General features: G+C 41.9%; 1 protein-coding gene across 1 annotated transcript; it reads left to right on the forward strand.

Moving 5' to 3' along the window:
- Window positions 1-1,169: 1,169 nt before the first annotated feature.
- On the forward strand, window positions 1,170-20,892 carry GOLPH3 (golgi phosphoprotein 3). Its single transcript, XM_083466231.1, has 4 exons — window positions 1,170-1,723; window positions 10,681-10,812; window positions 13,814-13,928; window positions 18,848-20,892. Exons 1-4 carry the CDS (start codon window positions 1,481-1,483, stop codon window positions 19,270-19,272), a joined length of 915 nt encoding a protein of 304 aa, XP_083322357.1. The 5' UTR covers window positions 1,170-1,480; the 3' UTR covers window positions 19,273-20,892.
- The last annotated feature ends 298 nt before the right edge of the window (window positions 20,893-21,190 follow it).

The following is a 21,190-nucleotide window of genomic DNA, read 5'->3' on the forward strand; positions in this document are numbered from 1 at the left end:
TAAAAATTTGATGCAAATCACAGGGGCTAAAACAGTCAACCATAACACTGGAGCTGAAACAACATGATCACAAAAGCAGGGCCCAGTAGGAGAACAATACAGGATGCCCAAACTCTCAGGGGTGTGCACTATATGCTCAAGAGGCATTTTTATGTAGTGAATTGACTTGCTCCCCTTGAGCAATGTGGTGTGTGCAGGGCCAGCCCACTCAGGAGGGAAGGTGTGGTGACTGCCTCAGGCAGCCAGATCCGCAGGGGCAGCAGATCTCCATGACAATACAGTGGTACCTTGGGTTAAGTACTTAATTCGTTCTGGAGGTTTGTTCTTAACCTGAAACTGTTCTTAACCTGAAGCACCACTTTAGCTAATGGGGTCTCCTGCTGCTGCCGTGCCACCAGAGCACGATTTCTGTTCTCATCCTGAAGCAAAGTTCTTAACCCGAGGTATTATTTCTGGGTTAGAGGAGTCTGTAACCTGAAGCGTATGTAACCCGAGGTACCACTGTATTCATTCAGGGCCAACCCACCCATGAGGTAAAAGGAGGCAACTGAGGCAGTATCCGCAGATCCCGATGTAGCTTTTTCTTCCCCTTGATGTAGATCAGGGGTAGGCAACCTAAGGCCCATGGGCCGGATGCGCCCCAATTGCCTTCTCAATCCGGCCCAGCGTGTTTTTACATGAGGAGAATGTGTGCTTTTATTTAAAATGCATCTCTGAGTTATTTGTGGGGCATAGGAATTCGTTAATTTTTTTCCTTCAAAATATAGTCCGGCCCACCACATGGTCTGAGGGACAGTGGACCGGCCCACGGCTGAAAAAGGTTGCTGACCCCTGATGCAGCTCTTCCCTCACCTGGTGTGAGGGAATGGGGGCGCCATTTTGGGGTCTGCCTCAGGTGCCAAAATGCCCTGGGCATGTGTGTGTGTTCACGTTCGTCCAAAAAAAGAGAGTATACTGCATATTCGCTTTCCTTCACAAGGTGCTCCTCACCATAAAAAAAGTTTTAAAAAGCGACTCCAACAGAAGATACAGAAACAAAAACACGCTCCCCCTTCCTGAGGGTTACCTCAGAGTTTACCTCCGCTGCCTCTGAGCCGCCGACTGACTGACCGACTTAACTTCCTCTCCGCCCCCGCCCCCCATCTTTCTCTTTCCGGCGCCTCCAGAGTCTTCCTCCTCCTCCTCCTCCTCCTCCTGCCACATCCTCCGCCGCCGCTATAGCTGCTGGCGCGTCAGCCCGCGCCGCCATATTGGAGGAGAAGGTGCTCCTGCCGCCGCCGCCGCTGGTGCCGCAGGGGGAGCCAGGCTGGCCCAGCTCCTTCTCCCCCGCTCCCTTCCCTCCCTTTCCCCTCCCTGAGCGCTTCGGGCCGCCCCAGCTCCCGCCCGGAGTGGGGGAAGCGGAGAGAGCGAGCGAGAGCGGCAGGGAGGCCGCAGCCCCAGCCTTTCCAGCAGGGTCCTCCCGGGGCCCCCCGCCGCCGCCATGACTTCCCTGACCCAGCGAAACTCGGGCCTAGTGCAGCGCCGGACCGAGGCCTCTCGCAGCGCCGCCGCGGCCGACAAAGAGCGGGCGTCCGGGGGCGGCGGCGGCGGCGGGGGTGGCGGAGGAGGCGCGGAGGAAGAAGGCCGGCGGGACGAGCAGGGCGACGACGAGAAGGGCGACTCCAAGGAAACGCGCCTCACGCTCATGGAGGAAGTGCTGCTGCTGGGCCTCAAGGACCGAGAGGTGCGGGCCCGCAGCCTGGCGAGCGGGGAAAGGTGGCGGGGTGGGCCCGGGAAGGTGGGGTGGGGTGTCTGTGAGGTGAGGAGGGGACATGTAAGGCCTCCCCCCTCAGGGTTGCCCTTGTGTATGTGGGGCTGGGGGCGGGATTATGGGGCCAAAGTGAGGGGTGGTGTCGGTCGAGGGGCCTGGAGGTTGCTATGGGGGTTTGTGGATGGGGGAGGGGCTCCTTGGCTGTCTGGTTGTGTTGTGTAGTGTAGTGCAGTGCAGTGTATGTGATTAGGGGTTAAGGTAGGCGGGCGTCTCTTGACACACACAAACAAAAGTGGTTGTGCCCAGGGCTTTGCATGCTGCCTTTCAGGGCCACCCTAAAAACAAATTAAAACAAACGAGACACAAGTGTCAGAATGGAAGTTAAAAAAAAATGCCAGAAAGCTGGCAGGGAAATATAAGACACACACTCCCCAGCATGCCATGTTGTCTGCAAGGCAACCCCTTCCTCCCACCTCATCCCCCACTGCAGCTTTCAGTCCAGTTCTCAAACTGTGATACTGTACAGTGGTACCTTGGGTTACATACACTTCAGTGGTGCGTACTCCGCTAACCCAGAAATAGTGCTTCAGGTTAAGAACTTTGCTTCAGGATGAGAACGGCGTGGCAGCAGCAGGAGGCCCCATTAGCTAAAATGGTGCTTCAGGTTAAGAACAGTTTCAGGTTAAGAACGGACCTCCGGAACGAATTAAGTACTTAACCCGAGGTACCACTGTATATGGCAATAAATCAGATATGAGAAATACAGAAGAAGAAGAAGAATCTTGCGAGAAGAACAGGATATGAAGATGGAATAGAATTTGAAAGTGGGCATCAGCCACCGCCTCCTACCCACGTACTGGGACATGCTAGTTGAGTGCTCATAGTTTTATGCTAAGTGTTTCCAGGTATAATTTATCAGGTATGACTGAAACGGAGGCAGCTAATGGTTTTAAGATTAGATGTAAAGGGGGGTTAGGGAAGGTGGGGGTGTCAGCAAAACTGGAGGAGGACATTCTGGTGAAAAGCTTTTGCATTTGACAGAAGGGCTTAATTGGGCAAGAGAAACAGCAAAGTTGCATTGAAACCCCTCAGTAGAAGTTGGCTTAGGGGCATCAAGTTTCTTAAGAGCAGAGGTCCATGTAGTTGGACTTTCTCAGACGGGAATACTGTTAATAGCTGGGTTTTTTGAACATTTATGTTTTGGAACCGTGTACTGGCTTAGCTGGTATGCTGCATTCTAAGCACCTACTTGCTAGTGCAGTAAATTGAAACAACTGGGCCATAACAGTCGTCTGAGAATTTCTTATACAGTGGTACCTCTGGTTGCGAATGGGATCCGTTCCGGAGCCCTGTTCGCAACATGAGCAGAATGCAACCTGTGTCTGCGCATGCGTAGGTTGCAATTCACCACTTCTGCGCATGCACGTGGCGTCATGTTGAGCATGCGCGGGCGACGAAACCTGGAAGTAACCTGTTCCGTTACTTCTGGGTCGCCGCAGGGCGTATCCTGAAAGAACATAACCTGAACCGAACGTAACAAGTGGTATAACTGTCGTGTTCCAGCTGCAGTTCATATGGCTATTTAGGAATTTAAAAAAACACCTTTTGCAAAGTTAAAATGTACTTCTTTTCCAGAAAAACACATGACTCACAGGGTATGCTTATAAACAGTTTACATCATTTAAGAAACAAACTTGGATAGGCAGAATGGGTTGGTTGACATGCTACAGGCTTATTCGTGAGTGTAGTACTATCTTGAGCAAGATACTCTCTTTAGGATACCTAGTAGAGGAAAAGTTTGTAAACCTTTGCTGCAGATTGTAAGGTGCTATTTCAGAATTTTGCAAAGTAATGGAGCTCTGGTTGATGTTATGGGTACATTTGGCCGAGAAAGGGAATGCTTTTATCAAATGCATGGGTAATTTTTTCAATGTGTAGAATAAAACTTACTGCCTTTTTCATGATAGTTGTTGGCTTCTATTTTGACCCCACAGTGTATTTGCATGGGCTTACATAAAGGATCATGCTCAGATGCACTCTTTCCCAGAGTTCTTTAATCTTTGGAAAAGTCATCCACTTGTAGCTTGGCCGCTGTACATTACCCTATACTTCATCTCCAGGCTTTTGGGGGTTTCTGCTGTAGTTTTTATTAAGTTATAATGAAAAACATGTTACAGGCTCATTAGAGTTTAGATTAGAGTTTTTAGGTTGGGTTATCTAAACTGTGGGAGGGAGGCATATGCAAGCTAAGGAGGTGTTTCCAGTTGTCAAAGCATAATTTGATGACTGAATCCAGCCATTGCAAACTTCTCTAATAAGCAAGATTGTTGTGGTTGGTTGATGTATTCTGAGTTTCAGTTAACAATAATGATTGTAGTCCAGTCCTCAAAGTACTGTTTGTTCTGATGAATTTCAGATAATAGATGTCAGTCCTTTGTGGTTGCTTCCAAATTTTGGAACAAATACTGTACTTATTTTGCAATATGAAGCTTTATTGTCATTAGTTATTACTTATTTGCAGACTATTTTGACAGTGCAAGCATATGTGTACAGTTCATATAAGGCACCCATAGCATCTTGAGATTTATAAATTCATTTTTATTTGTTTCTATAATGTCTTATGCAAGGTATTAATCTTCTGTTTTTTCAGATTTCTTGTAATTGAGGGAAGCCACAAAGGGGTGTGTTCAGAGAGAGAGTGTTAAAAAGTGAGATATAGAGACAATATGTAGGTCTTCTGCTGAACTAGGCCCTTTAAGCTTCATGGCTAAGAGGCAACCTTCTATTAACCATCTTTCAGCTGCCCTAAGCTCCTCACTCCTAATATATATGGCCTAAATCATAGGTAAATAGCCCAATACTGTATGAGCTAAACAAAGATAAACCTACAGCTTGAGCCAAGCACATTCTTTAGGCCTTCCCCATGCCATATTGTGATTGAAATGAAGCTCTTCCAGAAATGAAAGCTTTATATGAACTAAATAATCTCCAGTGAGTTGCATCTTCAGCAGTGGGATATCACAGTCCCCCGTCTGACTTATGTACTGTAGGCTTGTAATACTAATTTCTGTTGGATAAAGTCCAGTAACACCTTGGGGATTTTTGAAGGCAAGCTTTCCATCTTTGAAGAACTGCTAGTCTATTATTTCTTAAAAGATGGTACAATGACACACCAGTTGTGGCACTTTGTAGGCATCAGGTCCTTATCCTAGTGAAAGTGAATTTACAGTTTGCAGGAAACTGATGGCATTCTTTGGAGCGCATGAGAGATGCACAGTGAAGAGTATGTAATTCTTTTCTGCTGCTCACATACGAACCCTTTGGTTCATTAACACTTGGCTAAATGTTGTAGCTGTACTGATAGTGAACAGTATATTAATGACAAGAAGTAACCCCTTCTTGCTGGAATAAAATAACCCTAAGGAATGTCAAAGCAAAGTAAAAGTAAAAAAGCCTTCTGTTTTGTTACTATCTCTATTAAAAGTAAAACTGGCTGATTTGAATAACACAAATGCCTTTGTGTTAAATGCTTTAATTTGTTTATTGTTGAAAGCAAAGCTTTAACAAAGGTGATGATGAATAATGTGCACAAAACCTTAGACACAGAGACTTGGTGTGGAGGTGAATTTACCTGGAATACAGAAAGTTACAGCTTAGCCATCTATTAGCGATTCAAAGATTTCCTTACAGGTCACAGCCATAAATTCCTTCTACTGCTGAGCAGAAGGAGGAAACCTTTTTGCAGCTCCTAGTCATTGTAATGTGCTATCATGTGTTAGCTTGCACTGACCCCATGAAGATTGAACCAGTTTTTCCTCTTTCCAGCAAGAAATATATCTTTGCAGTATCTCTTAACTGCAGCAACTACTGTGTAAACCAAAGCATAAGATCAGATTCATAGATTCATCATTCATTGATTCATCAAGGATATGAAAGAATTGCACTGCTATTAGGCTTCCATTGTCAAAAGAATGAACAGTGAAAATATATAAAGCAAAATATTTTGCTTGTTATAATGGTATGGGGAGAGAATTGTTTTGGAGAAGAAAGTAGCACAACTTTCAATAGAAGGACACTGTCCCAAAGATGACAGAAGGAGTACTACTACTTTGCATCCAGATAATGTGTTCTTCAAACACCAAATTTGTAGGCGTTGGATTAAAACTAATAAAATGGATCAGGCAAGTTGGGGGGTGTCTTTCTGATAGCTGCTTCCCTCAGAGTAAGGTGGTTCTTAGATAACTGTGCTTTCAGCTGAAAGGGACAAACACTACAATATTGCAGGGTGGTGGGGGTTGCTAACTATTATTATTTATAGTGCTATCTGTATGCATACAAAATAATTGTGACAGGTCCTTCCTTACTCCAAGAGGCTTATTACAGGAAGTATAGACAGGATACAATAGAGGAATAATACATGATTACTTTAGTTGCACATGCTTTGGCTTAGCTATAGTAGGGCATCCAGGACTGGGGCAAGGGTGTGTGTGTGAGAGTGAGTGACCATGATGAATTATATATTGCTTAATTGTCAAAGTGGCTTCTAGGCAGATTACAAGTATAAAATCAATTGCAAAAAAAATCTGTACACATAAATAAAATACACAATAAAATATTTTTATCAAAACAGTAAAATATACACCCATAATTTAAATGTACACTAAAATAAGTCCTTTAAAGAGTTAAAACAAAAATTAAAACGGTTAAAGCTGGAGGTTCAAGTAAGGAGATCAGGGGAATGCTTGTTTAAACAAGTGTGTCTTCAGTACTCTGTGGAATGCCAATACTGATGGGGCCTTTTGTTTTTCAGCAGGGAGCTCATTCTACAATACTGGTGCCTGAAGTGAAAATGTTTACCTCTGTGTTGCCACATACCAATAAGCATCAGGTCATAGCAAAAACTAACTGAGTTTCATTGTTGATCTTAATGCGCTTATCTAAAGGCTTCCTAGAAATGATGAGTTTTGGAGAAGGATTTAAAGGAGATAAAGGTGGCTGCACAGAGACATTCTTTCTGGAAGGCAGTTTGAGACAAGAGGCAGCAACGAAAACTGGACAGAGTCATTTCAGGGATCAGGAGACCTTTGGATGCTGAGGGAGGTGGATCTCGGTGAGCGAAGGTCACAGGCAGGGATGTGTTGGGAAATAAACACAGAGAGATAAGGATGGGCAGAGTGGGGGCATGAAGGGTTTTGAAGGAGCTTGTAAAGCATCTGTGATTTGGACAGGAAGCCAGTGGAGAAGAGGAATTGCATCTCAGAGTGAGGGAAGAGGCATATTATTTTCACAGCAAAGTGCTGAATAGATATGACAATGGGAGGCCTGAGGGAAGAAAAATCATGATTGTGTGTGTGTGTGAGAGAGAGAGAGTGAGAGAGAAGTTTTAGTATTTGAATAATTTTAGTGTAGTTTTGACTCAAGTTGGGAGCTTGAAAGTTGTTCTTCAACTTGTTACTCAGATACACTTTGCTTCCATAATTTGTATTTGCCTTATTTTTGCTCATGAAGCATGTCTGTGTAGCTGTGTAATCAAAGTGTGTTTTTAGTTTATGACTCATGGTAAGTCAAGAGAGCTAAACCACAAACCCAGGTTCGGATGACACACTAAACTATACTGTAACTTAGCATAGTACAGGAGCAAAACGATTGGGGAGAAGCAAAACCCCTGTGTTATCCTTCCTGGAAGCCTGAGCGCTTGCATGGTTGTGCTAAGTAATGGTTTGGGTTAGTGTGACATGTGAACCAGGCATTTGTGTCAAAAATGAACTCCAGTGAGCTCAGTGGGCCTTTATTCCCAGAAAGTGCATCAGGTTGTAGCCTTAGCCCATGCATTTGTCCTACATTTAATAAACAATCAAAGTACAGTACACTGTTAATTTAGTGTGCTGTATAAATATTTATATTTATTTTCTTACATTATATCAACTTTCTTCCACCATGAAACTCATGATGGCATACATATAATTACAGTGGTCCCCCGCAAGACGAATGCCTCGCAAGACGGAAAACTCGCTAGACGAAAGAGTTTTCTGTTTTGGAGGTGCTTCGCAAAACGAATTTCCTATGGGCTTGCTTCGCAAGACGACAATGTCTTGCGAGTTCCTGCTGGTTTTTTTTCCTCCCCCCCCCTTTTCTAAGCCGCTTATCAGCTGATCCGATCAGCAGATAAGCCGCTAAAAGCCGCTAATAGCGCTAATCCGCCAATGGGCTTGCTTCACAAGACGAAAAAACTGCTAGACGAAGAGAATCACAGAATGGATTCTTTTCGTCTTGCGAGGCACCACTGTACTAAGTGTTCACTCAGCGATAGCTCAGAAGTTCCTCCAACAAACAGAAGTATTTAAACTGAAATATTTGAGTTGGTGACTGTTTGTTCCTCAGATTAATATTCACTTTTATTTTGCTTACTTCTTGGGCTGCGACATTTTCTTTCTCATCGTTTTTAGGTTGTCTTCATGCAAATTAAGACTACGATGCAGGCAGCTAATTTTGCAGTTCATGTAATTCTGCTGGTTGCGATTTCATTCCTAACATACTGAATTCTCCGAGTTAAGACAGTCCTAATGTGGTGAGAAGATTCTGTGGCAAAGAAGCCACCACTTCCTAAGCCGCCCTGATAGCTCATGCCAGTCAGGGCAAAAGATGGAGGGTGGATTCCACCCCCTGTCATGGCTCTTTAAAAATTCCCCTTCCTGCTCCACCATTGACTTTAGTTAGAGAGATAACAACTACAGTGACTTTACTGAGAGAGATAAGCAGCTCCAGGGTTGTGTCTGGGCAATGAGGGGACTTTGGATTCAGTGGATCTTTCCCCTGCCTACCCCCATAATATTCTTAAGAGGGCCTCTTCTCCAGTCTTCAGAAAGTAGCTGGAAGTGGGGAGGCAGAAAAAGGTCCTCCTTTCTTTCCACACCGCAGTTTTAATCTGAAATCTTAGGTACAGTACTTCGCCCAGAGCTCAGAAACTGCTCGCACTAATGAAATTGATTGTCTAAAAATGCACCTAGAACAATGGGAGTTTTGAACACTACCTGCAGACCTCTCTCTGTGTTGGTGAAAGTGGTGGTCCACAACATCTGATAGCCTCTCAGCTGTTCAATTTGCGGAGCTTCTACAAGTATATGCCTCACATATACTTGTAGTTTTGTATTGTAAAATCAGTAGGAAATACATCTCCCTTTGCACCTCTTCTGTGGAGGGCTAGGGGTGCCCCCAGAACAGATTTAGGGTGCACACAAGGTAGTTGCACAAGCAGAAATCCTTACATTGATGAGATAATTGTCTTAGCAGTGCATTGGATTCTACTGTGAGTTAACAGGAACTTTTTCATTAATACTTGAGTTTTTGTCATTATGATTGCCTATACTTTAGGTGTAAACATCTTTCTTTGTTTTAATCTTCCAACATAGAGCTTTCTGACCTGTCTTAATTTAGAGTCAGATGTGCAGAGTCTTAATTGAGCATAGAGGTTTGTTGTAAATGTGGATTTAGGTAAAAGATTCATCTTTTTGTTGTAATTAGAAATATATCCTGTGCTTGCTGCCTGAGGATGCTGCACTGTACCTATCATCAATAAAAAATAACCTAGCAGGTAGACTAAATTTGTAACTAATAAACTAATAAACATTTTAAAAACCACAATAGTTTGCAAAATCTTTCTTTGGACTACAAGGTAAATTTGGAGTGGGATGGCTGGGTTAGAGGCAAAGTTGAATGAAGCATAGATATGGCTCTTAGCTTTCTCCAGTAGGCTACATGCATCCCAGCCATACAAAAGTCGGTTTTTTTACACACACACACACACCCCATTCAGACAAGCAAGAGGCATCACAATTCAAGAACACATTCCATTCACAAAAAAGGCAGTCAAGGAGGGTACTGAACAGCCCCAGTGAAATTCAAAAACTTTCACATCTACCTTATGTTGGGAAAATTCTCTTTTATTTTGACAGCATATTTGAAGGTGTACACGCACTGCTTCCAGAGTATTTTAATGTTTTGGTTTGAAAAGCAGGCATTTTGAAATGATAAAATGTTATTTTGTGGAAAGAGGAAAAGATGTGTTAAAAATTCCTTGGCCAGCATTGTAAGGATAATGTTAGAGCTAGTTTGATAGTGTTTATTTTATTGGTTTAAATTTCCTTCAACCAGAATAAAGTATTTAAGCATGTGAAGTTTTGTGGCTTTAACTGCAAATTCTTGTGAAGCAAGAAGTATACCTGTTTCGAAGCTTCTTTGTTTTTCCTGAACTTGTGACTCCTGCAACTATTTACCACAGAACCATAGAATTGTAGAGTAGGAAGGGACCCCAAGGGTCATCTAGTCCAACCCCCTGCAATGCATAATCCTAAGACTGGTAAAATGAACCATTTGAAACAAGTATATTTTGAGATGTCTGGTCCAGGTCACATGTAACTCTCAGCCAAACCATGACTTAGCACAAACCATGACTTAGCACAAAGAAACAAAAGTATGGATTCTCAGAGCAAAGCTTTCAGCTGCTGCACTCCTACTGCCACGCTTCACAGGGCTAAGCCATGGGTTGAGTTGGAATTACATGTGAACTGAAAATAAATGTCTGTTTTCCAGCTCTTAGAAAATAGACCCACTTCATTCAAACTAGACTACCTAAATTGAAAGAAATCAATATTTTAACATTTTGGAGTAAAGTTCAAAATCTCTGTAAAGATGAATCACATTTCATGAAATCTTGTTAGAAAGCTTTTATCACTATACTTTAGAAGTCAAAAGGGGGGGGGAGCTTGGATATGTTCTTCAGTATTTAGCGTATTCTTAATTTTTTTAGCTATTTTTGGAGCATGTCAAGAGGGCAGATTTCTTTTTCTTCTTTTTGTCTGAAAGTGTTATAATGAATATTATTTATTTTTACATGGATAAAAGAAAACTTACAGAGACTTCTTTCCCATCAGGGTTATACATCATTTTGGAATGACTGCATTTCCTCTGGGCTGCGTGGCTGCATGTTAATTGAATTAGCACTGAGAGGGCGTCTTCACCTGGAGGCATTTGGAATGAGACGCAAAAGTTTGTTAACTAGAAAGGTAAGAATCGGAGGGTAAAATGACATGAAGGTCTTAAAAATTATATCCCATACAGTTCTTCAAACTGTACCAAGCCTTTTACATACTCAATTCAGTATTTGTAAAGAGATGGCAAAAACGGTTGTATCTAATCAATTTTAAGTTCCTTAAGCCACATATCTAATATTAAACATGTCGTGCTTATGCAATTTGCTGAATCCAGGGCCTACTATGGAGATGAATCAGTCTATGTTGCTCTTTGCGGTTGATTTTGTTGGCATTATGTGAAGGCAATTTATTTTTTCTGAGGAGATCTTGTGATGAAAAAATGCTGTTGTATGCGCAGTCTGCCCTGTCAATATTATCTTTTGCTCACCTTTTTTAAAAAGCATGTTTTGAAAGGTTTCCACACTACCTCGCTGTTAAGAATTGCGTCTTTGTGTAAGTAGACAGTTACTGCTTATGTTCAGCTGCATTTAGTTATGATTATCTTGAAATGGATCTGCTCCCTTCCCCATAGAGCTTCCAAGATTCTTTGGTGTGCCAGAAATGCAGGAATGTTCCTTGAAATACCACGGTTATATAATAGCTTGCTTGACTATTTCTAGAATATTTTACATAGGTGATTTTAAGGAGAGTGAGACCTGAAAGCTACGTTATTTATTGGCCATAATTGTGGCAAGTTGGAGTTTAAGGAAGGAGGTTGTGAGAGAGCAATTGTCACGAACTTTGGAGGAGTTTTGGGAGAAGGAATGTCTGGTGAACATATTTGAGGTTTTTTTTTTAAAAAAATAGATCTTTTGTGGGTTTGGGGAGAGCTTTTTTAAGTCATGATTTTTTTTAGCTTTTGGGGAGAGGTGTTTTGAGGCATCATCACCTTCCTCAGGTGCTGACAAACCCAAAACCCAAGAAGCAGTGACTGGTTCCACACTAGAGCAGAAACTGAAAGTGCTGGACTGTTTACAAGAAGGCATGGGTGTGCTGTGGCACACAGGTTTGGCAGGAATGTGTAGGAATGTGTCCAGCATCCATGCCATCAAGATCTGGGAGAAGGAGATCTGGGCAGCATCATCTGCCAGCACACCTGCAACTGCCAAGGTCGCCAGCCATGTGCTGGTTTTTTAAAGGGTTTTCCTAGGGTTTTCAGAGGTTTAAAGGGTGTTTGCAGGTTTTTCCAATGGGTGCCTCAATTATACGCAATATCACGTATGCATGTGGTGCCTCAGAACATATCCCCATGTAAATTGGGGGGGGGTGTTTGTATAATCTCCTTGTTTGGTTTCCAAATTATTTTTTATTGTTTGTAGGTACTGAAAGCTTTTTCCAAAATAACTACTAACATGCCGTAACCTTGTACTAAATTGGGGTCACCATGAAGAGAAGACATTTGCTTAAAATGATGTATTATGCTTTTTAAAAAGCTTCCGCCATCATATTTTAATTTTGTGCTAATCAGTGGAGTTGCTCATACATAGTAGCAAAGTGCATATTATTGGACCACATATACCAAATAAATAATATGTATCTAGGTATATTAAAGCTGATACTACAAGAGTTTGGGTGGCATCCAGTGTTAGTCATATGCCGCATATATCTGTTGAAATCAATGGACAATTAACATCCACTAATTTCAATGGGTCTGCACTGAGCATGTTTTAGTTGGATTATCCTCCTATGTTTTATGCTTAGGCCATTCTTTAGAAACCAAGTTTCTATTGAACCTCTGACTGGCTTTTATTCTATGCATTCTGGCTGATGTGTTCTTCCATCTGATGGTATAAATTTCCCTCAGTGTTGTGAAGGACTTAATAAACATTCATTAGCCAGGCCGTAATAGCCAGATACTGGCTTCCCAGAAGAATTGGAGCTCAAGCAGTGAGAGCACAGATCTAATGAGAGAATTAGCATTTCTAGGCTCCAAATAATGACGTCTATTAAATTTAGTATTTTGGCATTTTTTGTTGCTGTCCCCCATAATATAAATTTATAGTGAGCTTGATTGTTGTCAAATAAAATGTCTGTTAAAGGAATTATTTCATCATCAAAAAAAAATTAACAGACATTTAATGTGGCTTTTATTGGAATTATTGCTTCTGAGAAGCATGCTAATTATCTCTATGACTACAAAGCGTGTGTTTAGGAATGGATTATTCTTTATTGACAGATTGTCCTCTCTTAAGTATTATGTACAGGGGGCCAGGGAACAGAAGACATTCCAGACAAATCTCCATAACTTTGTTTGCTGTCCATATGCAAGGGACTTTAGGGTGGCAGGGAGATTATTATTTTTCTCCTGTCAAGGGAGGTGATATGGGTTCATATCTGCATCACCTACAGCCTTTTAGGGAACTAGAACATTATGGTGAAAAAGGGTGACAGTGGTAATTTATACAGGTTGATAATCCTAGCTCAGAGCATTCTAATGAATAAAAATAACAGTAAAAATATAATGAATCTATTCGGTTGATTTTTCATTTGTTGCCTGGATATTGTGTGTAGCTCTCTTATGTCTCTCCATTGGCACTGCAGCAGCTTTGGAAGTTCTAGTGCTTAAATTGGAGAGCTCTCTTATCTCTCTGTATTTATTTTTTCTGGGCATTTTTTGAGGTAAATGTGACTCCATATGGCCTGTATGCCGTGGTTTCAGGTTGCAACAGAAAGTAGTATGCTATTAATATAATGTGTTCTTCATGAAGTAACTATTTGTCTAAATAAAAAAGGATTCTAATGTACTTAGAGGGAATGGTTTGGGACTTTTATTTCTTGGTTGACTTGAATGGGGTGGTATATATGGAGCATTGCCTTCCCGTGGATTCAGATGTTTTCCTTTTCAAAAGCAAGATACGATACTTGGTTTGGTTTCCGAAAAACAATGACATTGGTTCAAGAAATGGGAATATTCCAACACTGAGCCTCAAGATATAAAAAGTAGTACTGAGACACATTTTTTCTCCACTTGGTGCTTAAAAAGTTAAAAGCAAAAGTTTGAGGTGATGGAGTGAACTCTTATATTTCCTATCAGGTGATCTGCAAATCAGATGCTCCTACAGGGGATGTTCTACTTGATGAAGCTCTGAAGCACATTAAGGAGACACAGCCTCCTGAAACAGTGCAGAACTGGATAGAGCTGCTTAGTGGTAAGATAAATCTTTGGAAATTAACATTTTTTAATGTTTAACAAACTTTTGGGCCGCCATGCATCACTGGTTTTAAGGAGCGAGTTTTCAAGCATAGGGCTTGATAAGTTCCTTATCAAGTGATGCCTTCTGTCCAAATTATGAGTAACAACTTTGGGTGCTGTGAAGATCACATTTAAACACGTGTTCCATCGAATAAATTTGGGGATGGCAGTGTTGGAATGGTGGAAGGTTAATACTCTTGCTATCTCTGGAGTAGAATTAAGCTGCTGTCTAGCAGCATACAGGATCACCAGGTTTAGATTCACAGTGGGAGGGTGTGGGAGATTTGGTCAGTGTTAATTACTTCATGAAATCTTAACACACAAGTTTAGTCAGGTGAATTGCGCCTTTTGTATTTTGACTACTTTGATCACAGTATGTACGTACTTGGCTCTTATTTCCCACTCTTCGTTCTTTTTATACTAATATTCTTCCATCTTCATTAAATATCCTATGTCTGCAACATGTTGATTAGTAGTAATGTTCATGTAGTCAAGTTAGTTCCAGTGAATTTAGTGGGGCTTACTCCCTGGTGAATGAGTTTAGGATTGCATATTTATATCTTGGTGACACATTCCTGTGTTCCCTCCTGCTTTGGCTGTTCAGCAGTAGAGAGGAAGAACAGAGAGACTAATGAAAATGAGAGAAACCTGGAGCTTTTCTGGCAGAGGCAATGTTTATGGTTTTCAAGAAAATCAGATTCTGTTCTTGAAGTTCATTTCTTAAATTAAGTAATTTTTGCAGTACAGCCGACATTGTAATAGTCATTCAGAGAGGTGAGGTGAGCACTAAATGAGCCTCTTGGTGAAATCTGAATCCAGTCATGAACTGTTGTCTAGCAGTTACCGCATTTTTCTGTGTATAAGACTAGTTTTCCCCCCTAAAAATAATGTCAAAAATTAGGGGGCATTCTCTCCCCCCCCCCATTTTCTTAAATCTGAGTTCCCAAAAATAGGGGGCGTCTTATAGACGGAAAAATACGGTAATATGGTATTTTGTGCTGTTTTAACTGTTTTAGTTACTTTTATTTTATTTTGTATATCACCTTGAGATATGCAAAAGGTAATTCGTAAATAATTTGCTTCCTCAACCCTTCCAACCATAAAAGGGGGTTAGTACAATTGTAGATAATACTAGCAAAATAGTCTAGCTGAGATCAGTGAGAGAATGCATGTAAGCACTTAGGGAAAACTTTGCACAATTCTGGTTCCAAAATTAGAGTATTTGGAGATGTGAATGGAAGAGAGCCAGAAAAGAAGATGAGGCACTGATATTTGTGTGAGAATTTGGGGTGGGGGTGGAGCAGAGAAGCTGCCTGGGAACAAAAAGAGAAGCAGCGATTGGTACGAGGTCCCCTACCCCTGACTCCTGGAAACCATTTGCAGTTCCCTGGTGGTTTCTACTGAACACTAGGCTCTATACATTTCCAAATGTACTCTGTGGGTGTGTTGTGCTTTTAGTTTTAAAACCTGCAATGCCTTTGTGCAGAATTTTGAATCATATTTCCATACTTGCATTCCTTTGTGTGTGACAAACCCCCAAATCATTATGCTAGAAGCATTACTGCAAATGGAAATGTCATCCTAATTCCCACTGAAGTTCTCACTCAAGGAAAAAATAAATTTTGGTCTGTACCACTTTAGACAGGGGTTAGGGATCTCATGATTGAATGTTCTCCCTGCAATCCCCTCCATGTATAAATGTAGAATATCAGGGGGAAGGATTCTAGCCCAGGCTTCTCCCTGGCATGCTGTCTTTCTGTGAGCAGGAATTGATTTATGTATAGATATAGAGTAGCCATACCCACAGTCTGAAGTGGTACAGACCAGGTATGGGCTTACCGCCTTGATAGGAACTAAACTTGGACTCTCATTCAGTTGCATGTGGTTCCTTCCTAGCATCAGCACGCTGGCAACAACTTCTTGGGTTGGTTTCCTTTTCAAAGTCCATCTGCTTTCTGACATGCTTTGACCCTCTTGGGTCAGCAACGTCAGCAGACTTCAGCCTCAGGGTGGGACTGGTACTCGCAGTGGGCAGTAATGGCCTTTCATAATGAATTCTGCTTTTGCAGAATATTTATTTATTTATTTATTTCCCATGGTCTCGGAATGGGTTACAATAAAAAATTACAATATAAAAGAACTTTAATTAAAACTGTAACAGCACTAAGAGTACAGCAGAAAGGACAACATTCACTTAATCTCAGTCCATCATCCCCCAAAGCCACAGAGGTGTGCTTTAACCAGCTGACAGAAAGCATACTGCACTATACCTCATACAGGAGCAGCTGGCGGGGGAGACATTACATCACAGAGAAAGTCTTCTCAGCATGCCACCACCCCTCATATTCCACGGGGTGCTGGTACTGCTAACAGGGGTGACATGTTGGCTAAACATGTTCAGTCTTAAAGCAAACTAATATGATATTTGATAAAATATCCTGATAGCTTTATGTACCATCGCTTCTGCATATCATAAAACATTTACACAAATCTCCGAAGAGTTACAATTTCTGAATGCAAAATAGTTGTCTGAATTGCTTGTTCACAGTTCCTTGTAGTTAGGAGGTTTGGTCACAAGGTGTCGCCAAGCTACTGTGGAAAATCAAAATGGATAAAAAACCATCTATTTTAAAAGTTCACTTTATTTTTGCTGGAGCAAATATGCATTTCCTTCATTGCTTGTCTTAGGGTTCACAACACCTTGAGCCAATGCATGCCCTATGTCTTCTCTTATAGCACACAGTATATTGGGGGGCATTTTAGAAATGTTTTATTCATGAGACTAATTTGGTTGGAGGTTTTCATTTGGTCGGTGACTTTTTCTATAGTGTCTCTTCTAGCAGGTGGAGGTAGTGTCACTTAATAGAAATGAAATTTTATTGTTGGCACCCTTTTACCTCGATAGATAATGGAGTGCACCCCTGGGGGTGAAGACAAACCATTGGAGAATTACAGCACCTGCTGTGGGTGCAGAGATTAGTAACTCGTAACTGCTGCCTCCTCCATTGTTTCTGTTGCATTAGCCAGTACCAAAATTGCTTCTCCAGGACACAAGCCTGGGCAATGTGTATGGAGGTCCTGAGCTCCCCAGATGGCAAGACTCCCTCTTGCCCTTTCTGATGTGGTCCAAAGGAAAGCAGAGCAATGTGTTTGGCACCAGCTTGACTGCAGAAGTTGCTGGAAGAGAGCACACAAGAAGCCCCCAACTGTCTTAGGGTCTCACTCTGGATTTGTAAAGGGTTTATTTCTTAGCCTTTTCTTCTCTTAAAGGTGTCCCACAAGGCAGCAAGTATGGATTTTTCTTTGGGGTTTACTTCTGAAGCCTTTTTCATGAATGTGTATAGTTGCAAGACAGCGAAGGATCAGAGTTCTCTTTCTCCCAGCCCCATCTGTTCCTTAGTTCCCTCTACAGCATGTGCAGTAAATGCCTTTTAGGGCTGTGCAATAAATCACCATACCATTGAATACCAGTTTTAAAATAACATTGTGATAAGTGTTTCAACAAGGCAATATACCCAGTGAACAAAAGGATCAGCTTTCCAGGGGGTAGTTCAGCTGAAGGATACTTTACAGGTACTCTGCAAAACATTTGCAGGCATGGTGTCTCCAGCTTTGCTCTCACCCTCCACCACCACAGGGAGCCTTGTCAAGGCCCTTGGCTGCTGCTGGGAAGTGTGGCGCACCCTCCGCCACCACGGGGATGTATGGCGGGACCCTCTGTCACTGCAGGGAGGTGTGGCAAGGCCCTCTGCTGCTGCAGGGAAGTGCAGCGCACCCTCCACCGCTGCGGGGAGGTACGGCGGGACCTCTGCCACTGTAGATACGTATTGTGATATATTGAAATATCGTTATAATTAGCTGGTGATATATCGTGGTGTTTTCATCAGATATTGCCCAGCCCTACTGCCTTCTTGACTGTTGGACCCACTGTTGGTCTCATCTGTTCAATCTGCTGAAGCATATCTTCGCATGCAGGGGAAGTCCCTAGCTCACCAAGGGTTTGAGACCCATCGACTACCTTGACCTAGTTTAGCTGGCCGATCAAAGCTGTTTCCCGGGGTGTGGCCACTGTTGCATGCTGTCAGCTTCTAGGAAGTTGAGAGCGGAGTACGGGGTGTGAAGCAGAGGTAGACAAACTGCCCCAAAAGGAGCGTGGTGTGTCCTCCAGCAGAGGTATTAGCCATCCCTTAACACCCCATACACTTCAGAAACATGCATAGAATAAACTTCAAATGAAGATTCTATCCTCAGTGAACTCCGATAAGACAGATACCAGTTTATTTCAGAAGCTAGCAAGTATTTCGAATGTTAGGAGACTGTTGTTTTTCCATTTTGTTTTTCATTCTAGTTTTGATAAACAGGCAACTGCCCTTCACCGTTTTCTTCAACCTTCATAATAAAGCTTTTTTAAATATTTGGTTAATATTCCAAATAGTAGCTTTGATTCCCTCCCCCCCTTTAGATGGTCACCATATTTGTCTCAACACAGCTCACTGTAAGCAGACATGGTACAAATTGACTGCCTTGTGCAGAAAGTTTTTCTTGACATTAGAATAGGTGACAAACTTCAGGGAAAATTATTTCATCCTGCGGGAAATTTTTGAGGTTTATTTGGGGAATAGTTGAGGGAGTCATTCCTTGTTAACTAGTTTAGAAGCATGGAACTCCTCATCCAAAGTATTATTTGCAAGCTGCTCTGTGGATCATCTTAGCAGCTGGTCAGTAAGTGAAGCATTCTTTCTCTATCTAACGTGACAATTAATACTGCATTTTTGCCTCTGTTGCTGTGTCCTGTTTTGTCTCATTTACCCTTGCTAACCAACAGAATACCAGCAAAACATTCAGGGGCTTGTTTGTTCTTTTGCCTTATTTTAGGTGAGACATGGAATCCATTAAAATTGCACTACCAGTTACGAAACGTACGTGAACGATTAGCCAAAAACCTGGTGGAAAAGGGGGTTTTGACTACAGAGAAACAGAACTTTCTCCTCTTTGACATGACCACACACCCTCTCACCAACAACAACATTAAGCAGCGCCTCATCAAGAAAGTTCAAGAAGCTGTTCTTGACAGATGGGTGAATGACCCCCACCGCATGGACAAGCGCTTGCTGGCTCTCATTTACTTAGCCCATGCATCAGATGTCCTTGAGAACGCTTTTGCCCCCCTTTTGGATGAGCAGTATGACCTAGCCACAAAGAGAGTGCGGCAGCTCCTGGATTTAGACCCTGAAGTCGAATGTATGAAGGCCAACACAAATGAGGTCCTGTGGGCTGTAGTAGCAGCCTTCACAAAATAACTGCAATCAGACTGCTCAAGTGTTCTTTTCCCCATTTCATGTCAATCAGTTTATCTTCTATTGACGATTCATGTTTTCTGTCATCTTGTACCTCTCTTCATATGATGAAAATCAGCTCTTGTTCAAGCTTTTGTTCATGGGAACGGTAGGTGGTGTGTTCTGTTTCTCCGTGTGTGTGTGTGTGTCTACTACAGGATTCTGCTGGTTCAAGAGAGCTTCCTGCTCTTCAACATGCTTGACGGCCACATTGACATTCTGTTTCGTATCCGATCTAAGTTACTGTGTCTAGGTTTTTATTGTACCCCTCTTTTTTCCACTGGGATGGTTTCATGCAGAAAGCACATCCCAGGAGGGAATCAAGCATCTGGTTTCAAGTTGGTCCAACTGTATCATCTGCCTCAGCAAAGTGCAGCATTTTATCCTTGGCTAAAATCACGAAGGCATGTTGGAATCGCCCGAAGTGAGCCTTTTGGAGTGCAGTTGAACAGGTTCCGTTAAATCACTGAGGGTTATTTTGGAACCTCGCACAGAATCCTGCTGAAATGGAGTGGTGATTGGTGCCACAACAAAACCTAGTAGATTGCCCCTTTCTTCCTAGACATACATGTGGAAGTGCTCAAACAATTTCTAAAGCAGAAATATCCCCAGATCGACTCAATAAATAGTTCAGCCATCTCGTGCATTTTGCTGTTCATGTAACTCTTTATTGAGTTTTTGTTTGTTTACTTTAAAAATAACTGAATCCTAAGGCTAGTATCAAAAAGTCTGGTTGTTTTGCAAAGGGGTGGGATACATTCCAGTGTGGTCTGTATATAGAATTGTATATTAACACTCAAGCACATTTTAGTAAATTTCCAAATCTGAATTAGTTGTGCATCTGGCTTTCTATCATTTGCTTTCAGCCACTGCCTCTTGGTGGAAAGATGGGCCTCCTATAAAAAAAAGGTGTGCATGTGTGCGTGCCTGACCTTTCCTTCTATGGAGTTTGTGCCATCCAGGTACATTCTTCTTGTATGTTGCCTTTATAACATTTGTTGTATGATGAGAACATTTTATCATTCCCCCCCCCCTTTTTTTGGAAGAGGCTTGTGATGAGTACAGTTCTTGGTTGCAGACTTCAATTTCTGTTTGTACACAAGTTAAAATTGTGTCTCATGCCATTAATCAACTTAACACTTAAACAAAAATCAGTTGTCAATCTTAACAAGTGTTGCATGTAAATTGTTAGCAGGTAATTACTACAGTTCAACCAATTACGACTTCTGTAGTAGGAAGCTCTACTATGTTTTAATTTTTATATACAATTATGCTGATTAGCACATTATTGTAAAATATATAAACTGGCTTTTTAAAGTTTATTACCTCTTTACCATTGCTTGTTCTAGCTCCATTCACAATGTAAATATTATGCATTGAACAAATAAAAGACTGACCTTTTTGTTTTGAATAACAGAACACACTAATAGTGGAGCAGGTATGTAGAAATTTTTGGTTAACATTGAAAGCAGAAATTACTAGATGGCGTTTAACTGTAGTTGAAATTTAAAGGGATCCCCAATCTGTATACTAGCTTTTTACCTACAGTAAATAAACGATTATCTTGAAAGTGCCTGAAACAGAGCAAGCATGTAATTTTGCATTTTGTGTTCCTAATTGTGAAAAGCACCGTGATGTATGATGTAACTGTGAATTCTGATTACAGTGGTACCTCTGGTTGCGAACGGGATCCGTTCTGGAGCCCCGTTCGCAACCTGAAAGGAACACAACCCGCATCTGTGCATGCGCGGGTCAGGATTCTCCGCTTCTGCGCATGCGTGTGATGTTATTTTGTGCTGATGCGCGAGTGGCAAAACCCGGAAGTAACTCTTTCTGGTACTTCCGGGTCGCCGCGGGACGCAACCTGAAAAAGCGTATTATG

Source organism: Podarcis liolepis, assembly GCF_965112155.1.
Source record: "Podarcis liolepis genome assembly, chromosome: 11".
Lineage (NCBI taxonomy): Eukaryota > Metazoa > Chordata > Lepidosauria > Squamata > Lacertidae > Podarcis > Podarcis liolepis.

Coding starts and splice junctions, on each gene's coding strand:
- GOLPH3 (XM_083466231.1), top strand. CDS start 1,481: ATGACTTCCCTGACCCAGCGAAACTCGGGCCTAGTGCAGCGCCGGACC. Junction 1,724..10,680: donor TGGGCCTCAAGGACCGAGAG/GTGCGGGCCCGC, acceptor CTTTCCCATCAG/GGTTATACATCATTTTGGAA. Junction 10,813..13,813: donor AAAGTTTGTTAACTAGAAAG/GTAAGAATCGGA, acceptor ATTTCCTATCAG/GTGATCTGCAAATCAGATGC.